The sequence below is a fragment of the Penicillium solitum genome (genome assembly GCF_028829755.1).
Source record: "Penicillium solitum strain IBT 25940 chromosome Unknown utg000005l_segment0_segment0, whole genome shotgun sequence".
Classification (NCBI taxonomy): Eukaryota; Fungi; Ascomycota; class Eurotiomycetes; order Eurotiales; family Aspergillaceae; genus Penicillium; species Penicillium solitum.
In genome coordinates, this window is record NW_027072125.1 from 1,767,125 (window position 1) to 1,780,604 (window position 13,480).

Here is a 13,480-nt window from a genome sequence, read left to right on the forward strand (position 1 = left end):
CGCAGCCTGGACCCCTCCTGTTATTGGGACACAGGTGGAAATCCAGTATCTAAATGCTCAAACCCTGTCTCAGCCGACCACATATACCTAGACCAATCCTCGACATGAAACACTTCCTCCATAGCCGGCAACTCCAAATCCATATTTAGGTCGACCTCGTTCAAATATCCCAAGTTATTATCACCCAATTCCAGCGCAGGGTCCAGTGAGAAGTCAAAGGGATGCGCCCCTTCTAGCGGACTAACCATGGACAACGTCTGCGCGATCTGCGAACCCGAAACAGCCAGCGTAGAAGGCTGGAGAGAATAAGCAGGATCGAACAAAGCAGCAGCAGCAGCCTCCGCCTCCGAGGTAACGGGATAATCATACAGCGATCCCGGCGCGGAATGGGAAAGGGAGCCAGCCTGCTCTGCGTGCTCTGCGCTGAGTGTCCGATTCGAGTCCAAACCGAACATAACTGACCCGGAGAAAGACACCGTGTGTCTTGATGACTCACTCCTCGACATCTCGCCCTCCGATCCCGACCAATCTCCCGCGCCAACCGCATCATGGTAGTTAGGGGTCTTCGCAGGCGAGGAAGCCGACGAGGTCGAGCAGGCCGATTTTGACCCGGACCTAGACTTCGACTTTGTCACAGCGGTTGAGAGAGACTTCCCGCCCCCGGAACCCGAAATCGAGCCCGATGGACCGGGACTTGGACGAGGGGCAATGGGAAGGAAACCGGTCGGATTGTGCCGCGGATAGAGTCTTCCGTGGCTCGAGGCTTTCTAGAAAAAGAGCAAAACACCAATCAGCACCATGGCGTTTGCAATTTTTCTTCTTTCCATATGCGCGAAGATATGGATTTCCGGTTGGCTGTGTTTGTGTTTGCGTTACTTTTGAAGGACATTTGAGCTCTGCGTCGCGTTTTGCGCGCGCGTGCTCGATTGGAGATGTGCAGGGCGTGGCATTGCACACTGTACATGTTGCGAAAGGTCGGCCTTTGCGCTTGATGCGAATCAATGGACGATCTAGGTGGGGGTTTTGTCCAGGTCAGTTTTGGTTTTTAAGAGCTTTATGGGTTATGGGTTATGGGTTAGAGCAATGGAGGTGTTGGAGAGTATGGGGTTAGTATACCAGCGAGGTATGGGAAAGAAAAAGGGGGGAAATGCCAGCTAATTTAGATACTAACCATGGTGTTTGCAGCTGGTCACACGGTGGCCCCGTATACAAGCTTCACACGCCCACTTTTGACTGTCGATAAGCATTCCTCGTTAAGATGAGAGGTCCTGGTGGGTGGACGGGGAGGAGCTTATATACCTTTTTTTTTCTTAGATCGCGTCCCGTGGTAAGGTAGTCAGGTAGGACTGAGGGGTCAACCGGGATATTGACAGCTATGATGACACAGGAACATATATATTTTTTTTTTCTTGCTATTACATTTTCTATTCGGAATAGGCATGTGTGTGTCGCTAGAAATCAACCCTATGATTCGATCAAGTAGTCACAGCCACAGGATCGACTACGACTGGCTCGTGCATTCCGAGGGTTCTGTACTTTGTGGCTTTGTGGCTTCAGGGTTTTTCTTCTTATTTTGATGCATTTTGACTGGAGCTTGGGCCATAGTTTCATGCTACTATGCGGTACTTTTGTTGCGGACGTGTGGGTCTCCGACGGAATACACCAAAAAGGGTAAAACGGTAAGAAAGTACATATGTACATCCATGTGTTAACCTAGTTCTAGCTAACTATATGTACCCCGTATACTCCGTACTATAGCTATGAGGCATTTTCGTAGCTCGGTTGGAGTTCATCCACGCGATAAATTGATAAATTGACAAATTGGAAAGTCTCCAATTTCCCCAATACTACCATGCCAGATAGAAATGCCTCATACATTTGTTTTTTTAGTATACCTCTTTTTCTTTTCACGTGGATCTGGACTAATAACTACTTTTGTGGATTTCACTAATCGAGACGCCCGTTCCACCATGGGGCTGATGTAAATGGACACGCCAAGAGAGAAAAAGACCAGGGTCTGCATCTGGAGGTGGCTGTGCTGTTTTAGGGCATTTTCCCTCATTTTCCCATCAATTTTTCATATCTTCCTTTTGTATCAGTGAGGTATTTTGTCAATTTGTCAATTATCCTCAATCTCCATCTTTTTCTCTTCCTCAGTCATACACGAACATTAGAAAAAAAAAAAAAAAAAAAAGAAAAAACAAGAAAAAACAAGCTCTCTCTCAGGTTTCAAGTGTCCAACCAATCATAACCGCCCCCCAAAACCAAATCTCAGGGCTCCGCATATGCGCCATTTATATAAACCTGAGGCATTTTTCCTTTCCACTGGTTTTCCCTCAAAAGCGGGATCCTTTCACTTTCAAAGAATTCTGTCGCCTGTTGGGTCACACGGCACATTGTGCGTTGGCTCTTTTTTTTCCCTTTCTGTACCGGAAATCGCCTATCTCGTCCGAGAAAAAAAAGGGGGGGGGATTTGCACTTAAGCATTCAAGGGGTAGCTTCTTCAATATCTCTGATCTCTGATTCCAAGTCAAGGATTTGACGCTATACTCTTCTTGGACATCGGGATAATGATTGTCTTCCCACTGATATATCTTCGGGGGGATTTGTCGGCTAGGAAACGGTTCATAAACATTTGAATTATCATGATCGATCTCCCAAATGTCTGCAAGACACGCACATTTCAAGTTAAGAGTTTGGCCGGTCTTGATTATCTCGTACCAATGCCTGCGATCGCTCGTGTGACAATTGAAACTTGCGTTAACTAGATGGCTGCAGGCTATCATGTCAACAGAATATGATCCTGAGAGTCTCAAGAAGACCACCGCAAGGTGCGGACATGGCTATTTATATTAGTATCCCAGCATTCCCCTCGGAACGAGCAATGTCATTTACATTGCAAGGATGACATGAGATATGTGTGCGGGAAGAGCACCCCGTTCGTTGAGTTATATGGCTCATATCAATATCTCGTCCCCCCTGGGTCAGATCGGATATTATATGGCGGTGATAATACCCTCATCGGGTGTTTCGTTTCACCGCATAGTTGCTACTAAAACCTAGTTACACCGACTATTTGACCAATGTAGAGTTAGCACCGCACACTAGCATTAACACATATCTCAATATCTCGATTCCATACACAACCATCCGTATCTCACTCCATGCTGACCAAGACCTGTCAGGGTGTAAGGTTAGCCGAGGTCTGAAACCGGAACTTACATCTCGGACAAATGAGGTATCAAGCCCCTATTTGCATTCTTCTCATGTGCAGAACTCGGGTTACACGAATACCAGTTATATCAACTTTTCCAGCCCCTAAGATGATAGAAGTGGGTTCAAGCAGGATGTACATCTTGTGTGGCGCATTCTCTATATCTACATTTCATTGGCTGCCTGACAGCGCTTAGTCTGAAGATTTGAGTTAGATTTATCCCATCCGGTCAAAATTGCTAAAGTACAAATGTTTCCAAGGTTCTCTTCTTGACCCTAACCCTGACACCGCAAATACGTAAATAACACAGCAAACAGTCATTCAATCCATCAAATCATACCTCCACAGGTGACTGCATCCACTGTCTTGTCTTAGGATCAAGACACTCTTTCTCTGCCTCTTTCCACTCACTCATGACCAACTCCGCTCTCTCCTGTGACCTCGGCGTAATCTTCGCCGGGAACTCTTCAGGCATACACACAAATCCCTGCGTCAAACGATCAGGATCAGGCAAAATCGGAGTTCCCGCGGGATCAGTTTCCGGCGTAATATCAAACGCCCACAGAATGCGCGACATGCCAAGGAACAGACTACGCTCGGCAACATGAATACCGGGACATATACGACGGCCCGCGCCAAAGGTGAACACATCCCGCTTCGACGGATCCGGGTTTGCCGCTGCCTCTCCGAAGCTCTGGTAGTCGTCGCGGTACCGATCGGGGTTGAATACCCGCGGGCTGGGATGACGAGCCGGGTCCGTGTGGATGCCCCACACGTTGTTCATCACACCAGCGCCTTTTGGAATAAAGTACCCTTTGTACTCGTCGTCTTGTGTGACTGCGTGTGGAACGGCTCCGAGGATGGTTGTCGGCATCCAGCGGACTGTTTCTTTCATGCAGCCTCGTACGTACTGTAGTTTGGACAGGTCTTCCATGACGGGTAGGCGACCCGAACCTACTACCATTTCGATCTCTTCTTGGGCTTTGCGTTGGATATCTGGGTACAGGAGCATGGCTTGGACGAAGGCGTATAATGTGCTGGATGTAGTGTCAGAGCCGGCTTCTAGGAGGGTTCCGGAGATATAAGCTGCTTGGTCGTCGCTGAAACCGTCTTCTTTCTGCGCTTTGTACATTCCCGCAGAGAAGCATGGCTTGATTGTGTTCTGTTCAACTTCTTCCTTTGCGCGTAGCCAATGGCTCAGATACAATGCTTTCTCCTTTTTGTGGAGGTCTTTTGCTTTCTGTTGTGCTGGGAGAAGAAATTCGGGTAGTTTCCGCAGCCACGGGAAGAAGTCAATGATCGCTGCTGTTCCGGTCTGGTTGAGATCTGCAAATTCCGAGAAGCCGTTGAACAATTGCATCATTTTCTCGTCTTCGTATGTAGGCGTGCGCCATCCGAAAACCATCGTGGTCGTGAGGGCATTGGAGTACCGTCGAATATGCTTCAGGAATCCTTCGGGCTCCGTCAGGAACTGATATAACATTTGCCGGTTCTCCAACATTTGATAGGGTAGATATTTCTTGGATGTTGTGACGTTAAGCAAGCCATGCACCATTTTTCGGAACTGGAATCAAGTTAGCGCAAATATCGAAATGATAATGAGTAATAATACATACTCCACGCCATGTTGGTCCATAGCCCTAAAAATGGAAGAATTGGTTAGCTACGAGATACAATCCGAAAATCATATTGCCTCCAGGGCTCGCTTCACGGCTTACCATCATCAACATTCTGAGGTCACCGCTGCACAACATCTGGCCAATATATAACTCTGGCCGGTGCGAATATATACCACTTCTTTTATCCAAAAGCTCTTTGACTGCCTCATCACTGGATAGCACAATCAGACACTTGGTGCCTAGGATCAAACTGTAGATTGGGCCATATTCACGGGCCCATTTTTCAAATTGAAGATGGGCATCTTGAGATGGCATCTAAAAGCAACAACTTAGTTCAAAGATCTTCGTCTGAGGCACCTTATCGCATACCTGATGAATGTTCCCCAAAATGGGCAATGTTGGAGGTCCCGGGGGGTAGTTCTTTGGTCGACGTCCGATTCTGAGAACACGAGAAAGAAGCAGGACAGCAATAGCTGCCCCTACTATCGCGGTAACTGGTAACATCTGGGCTATTTTAGGATTCTTTTCACAACGGAGTGAATCAAAGGTGCATTCTTAAGAAAAGAAAAAAATTGATATTGCGATCCGAGTATCCCCAGAGATATCCCTTTCTTTATAAATACTATTGCTTAGATCCATATTTTCGTGTTCTAGCATGGCTCAACCCCAGTATGTTGGTCGATCTCGGAGGTCGGAGTGGGATGTGTGTATAAAGGCGGATGCGGAGGTGGGCGTCGGAGTGGAATGTGGGGGTACATCACTTTCACCGAAAGACCCTCCACAATTTCAATGGCTGTGGCAACCTATCATTGTAAAACAATTGATCATCGAAATGCTCTCAAAAGGGGTTATACCAATGACGAGAGTTCGAAATCGAGTCAAATTTAGTTCCACACCCCAAAGACCGGCAGCAAGTCCACTGACCAGCGGCAAATAATCTTTTTAGTCTACAATGAATCGCACTATGTTTGAGTATCTCCACCACATATTTTTTTTCCTTCTATGTTGATGCCCCCATTCATTCATTCATTCATTCATTCATTCATTCATTCATTCGTTCATTCGTTCATTCGTTCATTGATACGTGTTAAGAGTCGCAGCATCGAGTATCCTATTCATCGCAAGCAAGACCACCTTCCCCAGATTTGACAGTAAACATGTGCATAACGGCCACCCCTCTCCTTTCCCTTCTCTGGCTCTTTATTCTTGGATTTATCTATGACAGAGTTATTTCCTCAGACGCTTTTGGTTGTGGTGGCAGCCAGTAACCACGCGGGGCCCACAGACCGCACCTAAATGCCGTGGGACTCGGTATATTTTGCCATGGTCTCATCCTTATTGGCCGAATCTCCGGGGGTATTATCAAGGATATGATGTCGGGGCTGATGCCGTTCGTATCGGGTACATCTTTGCCTATGCCTAAGGCCCGACTCGATCGACATTGTCCTCGGAGCCGACTCTCCGGTTGGTATTGTCCCTATCCCTTGCCTTCGTTCTGGGGCCGGTCTTGTCCTATGTAGGGATAGAAGCCGGTGTCGACATTACCAGCAGCGAACTGAGAGGCTAGAGATAGACACTCTTGGTTAGCATAGTTATCTTTTCTAACATCTACACTTCCCGCCAGCGCCTCCGAGGGTACTTGAGCAGTACGCTGGGGTCATTGACTCTGCACATGTCTCTCATATGGACATAATAAGAGGGAACAAAGCAGGCTTTATATACCAGATGGCCCACACACCAAATCACAGGACCAAAACCAGGCCAATCAGACCGACGCAGGTACCGATCATGGCTTTCCAGTCAGTCGCGGGGCCATCCGAATATCGGGCCCCCCAGAACCTTCACCGCAATTTTTAGGGCTTTTACAATGACCAGGTATCCTTTCTATAGTAGGGTTGTGATGGTTACCTGCATAAAAGCTGACTGTATTCCTGTACGTGAGCCATTCCATATTTTTGATATGTGATCACTGTCTTCTCGGTTTTCCATATTGTGTGCATATCATATAGTCAGGTCATATGTCACCAACTTATATCTATAATCGATTGCATGACCTTCAATCAAGCTTGTATGCCTAAGCCACTTGGAAATGCCAAGCACAAAATAAAAGAGCCCCAGTGCACACGAAAATAGCTGCGCCATACATAAATCCATCGTAAATTATTTGGTTGCCTCGGGCTGTGGATTCGAAAATCAAAGACCAAAATAGTTTCCAACCTTGGAAGGTTCCCAGTGATGTGAATTTGTAATCAGGAAGAATTAAGGTAATTTTGACTTGTTGATGTGATTTGCTTATGATTAACCGGTGGATCCCTTGGCACGTCAGCAACTTGCATCATGCCAAGGTGCCCAGCTCCCCAGGTGCCCAGGTGTTCGATTTTAAAATCCGGTTGCCTTCCCAAACGATTATACCTTTGTTCTGCTATCAATGACTGATTAAAATTGGGAGCGGCAATCTCTAGGATTTATGTGATACTGGATATAACATTACGTAGGTACGTACATGGTCAGTCACAGTTTCTTTTTAGGAGATTGTCAGTTGCCCGAAATGCTAGGTGTGACACAAGAAGAGCAAAGCCTACATCCTACGAACTTTCTGATACCTCAAAACAATCGTGAGACAACTCTTTCCAAGGTTGTTATAAGAATGTCCGTCATCAACGCCGATAAGCTCGGCTTAAGTCCGTGCCAAGACCACTCAGCCACCTAATACGTTATCATCCAATAAGCGCCAAGAGGTCATCCTCATGGGCCAAACTTGTAAACCTTGGGGAATCTAAATTCCAAGCTAAATCCAACTCCAGACTACTAAGTTAGGTCCAAACTCAAAATAACCTTGGAAGTCTCTATATAACCAAACTAACACCCCCCCAAACCCATTTCTTGGGACCTGGGCACTTACCCATTTTCAAAGCTGGACTTCAAACCTTTCGACGGCCTCCTGTTTTACCGACCAGAATGTTCTTTCGCCCGTTATTTACCACATTATTTGTCCTCCTCCTCAGCTTTTTGGTTACAGGCGCGGCTATAGGTGCTCGGTCGGTGGGGATTTCTGGGCCTGGAAACACCCTCGAAGCTACGACTCAGACAATAATACAACCACAACCAATCCACGATGCACCATCAATAACTGCACTTCCTCCGAGATCCGAACATGAAGATGATGGCATAATACCGGGACTCCACGAAACAACAATCGACTGGAGAGAGGATGGGTCTGAGTCTCTCAGACTAGAATCAGAACGTGAGGCCGGGTTTCTTCCGAGTTCCCATCATGAGATTTCCCATCATGAGAGGTAAACGTTGTATCCACTTGCGATTAGCTAGTCACTAACAGAATTTTCCAGTGATTACCCAACACCTGAGTTTTGGCCTTTGTTCAAAATATGTATCGTTTCAGCAATAGCGATCTGTGTCCTGAAGATAATCCGGGACTTGAAAAGATAACTATATATAAAAAAGCAAATCATGACATTCACCCATTTCTTGGTAGTGAGACATTGTACAGCAAGGCCCATCTTTCAAATCTGGAATGTCTGAAAGCCCATAATCAGATCATTAATCTGGCGCATACTAGTTTGGTCATATCGGTTCAGAATTGGGTCCAGCGGACCCTCGTCGAGCGGCTCCAACTCAGTCTCCGGCTTGGATGTGCCAAGTACTGCCAATCGATCTGCCATCAGGTGGGCTAGGAGCCAGTACTCGGGGGCATAGCGGAAGAATCCCATTCGTTTCCAGAGCTCTTCGGGTTGAATGTGAGGGTCTTCGATTGTCACATGTGGTGTGATTCCTTGGGGGAACGTCGACGAGAACAACTGCCAGATGTCTCGCCAGTTGCTGAGGGCATTTTGGATCGGGGCTCGGAGTTGGAAGCTGCCTACCGCGCTGCGGAATTGGAAGATTTGTGAATGAATTGCTAACGGTTCCAGTATTAACAAGGTTGGATTATGGAGGGTTGGATTGTAGCTTACCTGATGTTAATGCGAATAAGTTTAATGGACCCAGGGTAGCGAGGAGATGGCGGATATTGACGGATAAATCGTCTTTACATAGTGACTCGAAGGATCCACGGAATGAGGTGGTCCAGTAGAGACTTCTTGCAGGTAGGAAGAGTTGGAGTTGGTGGTGGCATTGGTCTGCCGTTGTTGCTTGGAAGCAAGCTTCTGGTGTTGCCATATGCATCCTTATTTCTTTGATGACCATCCGCGGAGGGAGGTTGTTAAAAATGACGAATGCTGAATCTAGTAAAAAGATCCAAGTGAATAGACTATGGTTTAGGGGTATCAGTGGGCTATTTCTTCAAGTGCAATATTGATACCTACCGAATGAGTTCCTCTCTAGCTGCATATTCTTTCCATTCGAACTCATGGCGGCCTAGCTCGCTGTAGTTCAGATGTCTTGCCGCCGTAATTCCAATATCACGAGCGGTCTTTGGTACATTAATAGACTGATGAGATACAAGCTGAAAGGTACACTTACAGATACCAGAGTAGCAAAACGGTAACGTCGAATGCGACTCTTGCTAGCATCCGCACCCTCCCAATTCTGATAGAGACATACTATGTAGGCTGCCTGTACAGCCTGGATCTTGCGTCTTTGAATAGCCATGTTGCCAGAGGATTGGTAGGTCAAATCACTGTTGAAATCGTCGTCAATGAAAACCATTTCTTCCACACAGTTGAACCAAGTGCGCGCATCTTCGTTGTCAGGCATATCTGGTGATACGCAAGCACCTTCCAATAATTAGCGTTTACCAGGCCCTACAATAGGAGACTGTCTCACCGATTAGAGCCATTGCAGCTAGGACTGTCGGTTTCGCTGCCAGCATGTCGAAGGTAGGCCGGTGCACAAAGTTCACATTAGGATGCCATATTGCCCAATAGAACCCCAGAAACCTTCTTATATTTAAAGGAGAGAAAAATTGTAGACAGGCATCCCTGAGTGCTGATGACCAGTCCAAGGTGACGGAACTGTTGCGCGGTTTGATCGTGACCACTTCTTCGACTAGAAGAAGAATCTCGTGTGTCTTCAAGGAAAGTGGGTCATTGAACCAATCCAGTGGTAATTCGCTGGTTGAACTTGTATCGCTGTTACTTTCCAGGATCAAAGGAGATGGAATATCCATGCCTAAGGCCGGCATTGACATTATTCTCTGCTGTAACTCAGACAAGAGGTGCTGGTCTAAGCTGGCAGCAACTTGTTCTCTTTGCTCGTGAGTGCCGCAATCAAAGCTCGACACTAGACCCGTGTTGCTAGTAAATTTATCCAGAAAGTGCAGCGATTTCCGGGGCTTGTCACTAGAAACAGGTGTTTCGAAAGTTGCCGGGCCTTCGGAAGGTAATGCCGAAAAGTCCGGCCAAGTTGGACTAGTGTATTGCATAGAGCCAGGATCAAAGAAGGTATTGGTTGGACTTGTGCCAAAATTCTGCAAGTCCTCCATAGTGAGGCCCCACGGCATCATTGTATTAGATGTCGATGTCGATGGCGGTGGCGGTAGGTCCGTGAATTGGGTATTCAGGTCTTGGTCTTTCGGTGTATCCTTCGTTGGGCTGTGCTGGCTTAGTCGTGATGAAGACCCCGTGTCTGTAGAATACCAACACTGAGCACCCTTTTTGGAGCAGCTGTGACATGGTTGATGGGAACTACAAGCTTTTTTTTGACGAACGCAACGATCGCAAGCCCGTCTTCGGGTGCTTGCTCTCGAAGCGCCGCCATCACAGGTCCGCAGATGTCGCTTCAAAACATCAGCGCGCTGGAAAGCTCCGTCGCACGAATTGCATTGGTATGGCCGCTGTGATGTATGGGAGCCGATGTGGCGAAACAGGTGCTCACGTCGCTTATACCGCTTGAGGCATAATGTGCACTCGTATTTTGGGGATTCTGATGTCTCGGGGCTTCCTGCTAAAGGATATTCAGTTGACATTTTTGAACAGAAATCTTTTTCTGGTCCAAGTCCGGGGCAATGTCCGGGGGAATGGTCGCGGGGAGAGCGGTGGGGCGATAAATGTTAGAGTTCTGGCGCGGCTGCGTTGATCGGTAATTGGGCGTCGGTCTATGATTCTTCACATTTCTTAAAAACATATGCCGACTACTCGGTACTTTGTTGCCTTATGCTACGTGATACATTATGGGCATCCCATGTGTTCTTCTGATCACTAGAAAGAAAGAAGTAAAAAAAGGGTATAATCATCAAGGATACTTTCCAAGGTTATATTAACTTACATATAACTACCGGTAGTCGTACTACACACTTGACCCAATCGCACTAAAAGCGATTACTACTTTGTTCTATTGTTTGGCTTTCCAGGTTTATACTTAGGGCGAGGACTCTACTATTTACCTTTGATACTATTAGTTGAAGTGTGGCGCAGGGATATATTCTACGCAGGTAGAGCTAAACATAACTATAATCTCGCAACTCGTTATTCAGGCCATTGACGTCATCGACAAGCTCGATCGGGAACATTATTATTTTATTATTATTGCATTCTATTGTATTTTTATTGAACGATACTCTGATCTCGTGGCAGTCATCCGGGTTAGATTAATAATACTAAATTGCCCCCGGGCCCCTGCATACAAACCGGTATATTGCAGGCTAGAGCGCGGAGAGCGCGGAGAGCAATGGTGATGATCATGGAGTATCCTCACCTTGCCCAGGTACTATATTGTAGTTGATGACTACCAGTATGGACCCTTCTCTATATTTTTATTCCAATAATTCATGGCTCCTATAGCCTCTATCCCCTTCTCATTCAATTTCTTCAAACTCAAAAAAAGATATACTGTTAGGTGCATTTACTCTCACCCTGGCGCAATGCGATGGTCCTTCCCGATCTGCCCTAGCGTCAAGATAATCAAGAAGAAGAAACCAAAAGCAAACATGGAAGAGAAAGATAACAAATCCACAACGTTGCGCCCAAAGCACGCGTGAGGTACATATTTCAAATACCTTGTGGGGGCCATATGATCGACACGGGTCGGCCCTTAGTCTTCAAACGTCCGTGGGAGTTTCACAATATCCAGGGAAGTAGATTCCATAGATAGAGAACAAGGTTCAAATCCCGGCAGTACATGCATATGTAGCTTGTGTCACCCCTGAAACTTTGTATCATATAGTTCTGCAGGAACAAAGCATCTCGTGCTGAACGTTAGGTGATTGCAATATTGGGATTGCCATATCTGCCCATACCTGCAGGTATCTCACCATTTCCACAAATAATTGATAACAATCACCCGGGTTCTAAGGCTCCAGGGCTGTAGTTATGCGGTGGCTAGAACTCCATGGGCGTGTGGAGCTCGCCGATCATTACTTGCTGAGGTGATAATGTTTGGGGTGATCAGCGGTTTACTGGGGCCTGATGCAAGTGATCGGGATTTGGCGCGATTGCACCCTCGGCGATCCTACCTAGGCACCCAGGTACATCATGTGTACTGATCCTGTTCCTTTCCTCCGGGACTGCAGGGGTTACGAATGCTACCGTGGGATTGGGAACCGTAAGGCTATGGTTCGAGAAAAAGCAAACATTCTATGCCGTCATTGCTTCAGCTGTGCCTTGCTTCCAAGATTGGCATGTGGATTTCTCCTACTCATGTGGACAAGGGGCACTGGGCCCCGATTACCTGGTAACTGCCTGATTGAAAAACGTGCGTTTTGGCAGAAAAGCCCCCTTGCCGATATTTAGAATTGTACGGATTACGACTTGGGGATTTTCTTAGTGGAGTAACAAAGTAGATATTCTTGGTAAAAAAAAGTGGACTGAATTGGTCCTTTGTTTGATATCTGTAGGTAAATCTGCCGCTATATACATTGACAGAAAAAATATATGCAATCAAATGAAGTCACAAGAATAGAAAAGACGTAGCCCCCAATGTACGTATGTTGCCAATATGTGCCAAAGAACTCCTCGCTGGAATGTCGCTTGCCCAAAAACCCAGAGGAAAAAAACAAGATACGCTTGGAAGAATGAAAACCAAGATCAAACAAAAGAAAAAAAGGTGGATGCGGAGTCGTGGTTGTCAAGGCCTTGATGCTGAGTATCGAAAGGTTCAAAAAATAGTAGCCTCATATAAGAGGACAATAGGATGTCGAGAAGTGAATCGCTGGTCGTTTGCATGTTGCTCGAGTAGATCGCCAAGGGAAAAAAAAAAAAAAAAAGATTGAAAGAGAGACAGACGCAGTTCATGCAGTTCGAGCAGTCGCCCGAGATCCTCGACGATATTTTAAATCATCTCGGCTGAGGAGTCGGCGTAGTTTAGAAACAAATCGGCATGGTCGACCATCTAGTGTAATGTTAGAACTAAACGCGACCGAAGAAAAAAGAAGAGACAGGATTAAGCTTACCAATGCGACGCATGGACATGGATGAATCATCGATAGTCTGTGTTGTGTAGGCCGCGGCCCAATATCCCGTGTCACGGTAACCGGTGAAGGTGCAGTTGCTGGGATTATATTGTGGCTGCAGGGCCGCAACATGCGGGTAGAGCGTTGCCAATGGTGAGAGAAGCTCATCTGGCGGGGGTGACCGTCTGCTGTCGATGCTTCCTCGAGACTGAACAAAATATATAAGTCAGATTGATTAAGTTAAGTAAAGAATGGGTTTTACTCACGTAAAGCTCATAGTTGGTTTTGTAACTCATGGTGGGG

The 13,480-nt window shown here is 46.5% G+C and overlaps 4 protein-coding genes across 4 annotated transcripts; all 4 read right to left on the reverse strand.

Annotated features, from left to right (window-relative positions):
- Window positions 1-20: 20 nt before the first annotated feature.
- Window positions 21-1,247, reverse strand: N7455_008293 (uncharacterized protein; the record flags this gene model as incomplete). The annotated part of the gene is made up of 3 exons (XM_065605850.1): window positions 21-767; window positions 877-1,010; window positions 1,172-1,247. The coding sequence occupies 3 exons, from the start codon at window positions 1,245-1,247 to the stop codon at window positions 21-23; spliced, it is 957 nt and encodes a 318-aa protein (XP_065460799.1).
- A 2,301-nt stretch (window positions 1,248-3,548) lies between these two features.
- N7455_008294 (cytochrome P450) lies at window positions 3,549-5,337 on the reverse strand (the record flags this gene model as incomplete). The annotated part of the gene is made up of 4 exons (XM_040959141.2): window positions 3,549-4,778; window positions 4,831-4,854; window positions 4,933-5,148; window positions 5,203-5,337. 4 exons carry the CDS (start codon window positions 5,335-5,337, stop codon window positions 3,549-3,551), a joined length of 1,605 nt encoding a protein of 534 aa, XP_040810444.2.
- Window positions 5,338-8,324: 2,987 nt separating this feature from the next.
- On the reverse strand, window positions 8,325-10,784 carry N7455_008295 (putative C2H2 transcription factor). The gene is made up of 5 exons (XM_065605851.1): window positions 9,616-10,784; window positions 9,313-9,566; window positions 9,156-9,262; window positions 8,805-9,100; window positions 8,325-8,749 (listed from the first exon to the last, which is right to left on the reverse strand). Exons 1-5 carry the CDS (start codon window positions 10,754-10,756, stop codon window positions 8,355-8,357), a joined length of 2,193 nt encoding a protein of 730 aa, XP_065460800.1. The 5' UTR covers window positions 10,757-10,784; the 3' UTR covers window positions 8,325-8,354.
- A 2,231-nt stretch (window positions 10,785-13,015) lies between these two features.
- Window positions 13,016-13,473, reverse strand: N7455_008296 (uncharacterized protein; the record flags this gene model as incomplete). The annotated part of the gene is made up of 3 exons (XM_040959097.2): window positions 13,016-13,116; window positions 13,178-13,385; window positions 13,444-13,473. The coding sequence occupies 3 exons, from the start codon at window positions 13,471-13,473 to the stop codon at window positions 13,016-13,018; spliced, it is 339 nt and encodes a 112-aa protein (XP_040810438.2).
- Between the last annotated feature and the right edge of the window lie 7 nt (window positions 13,474-13,480).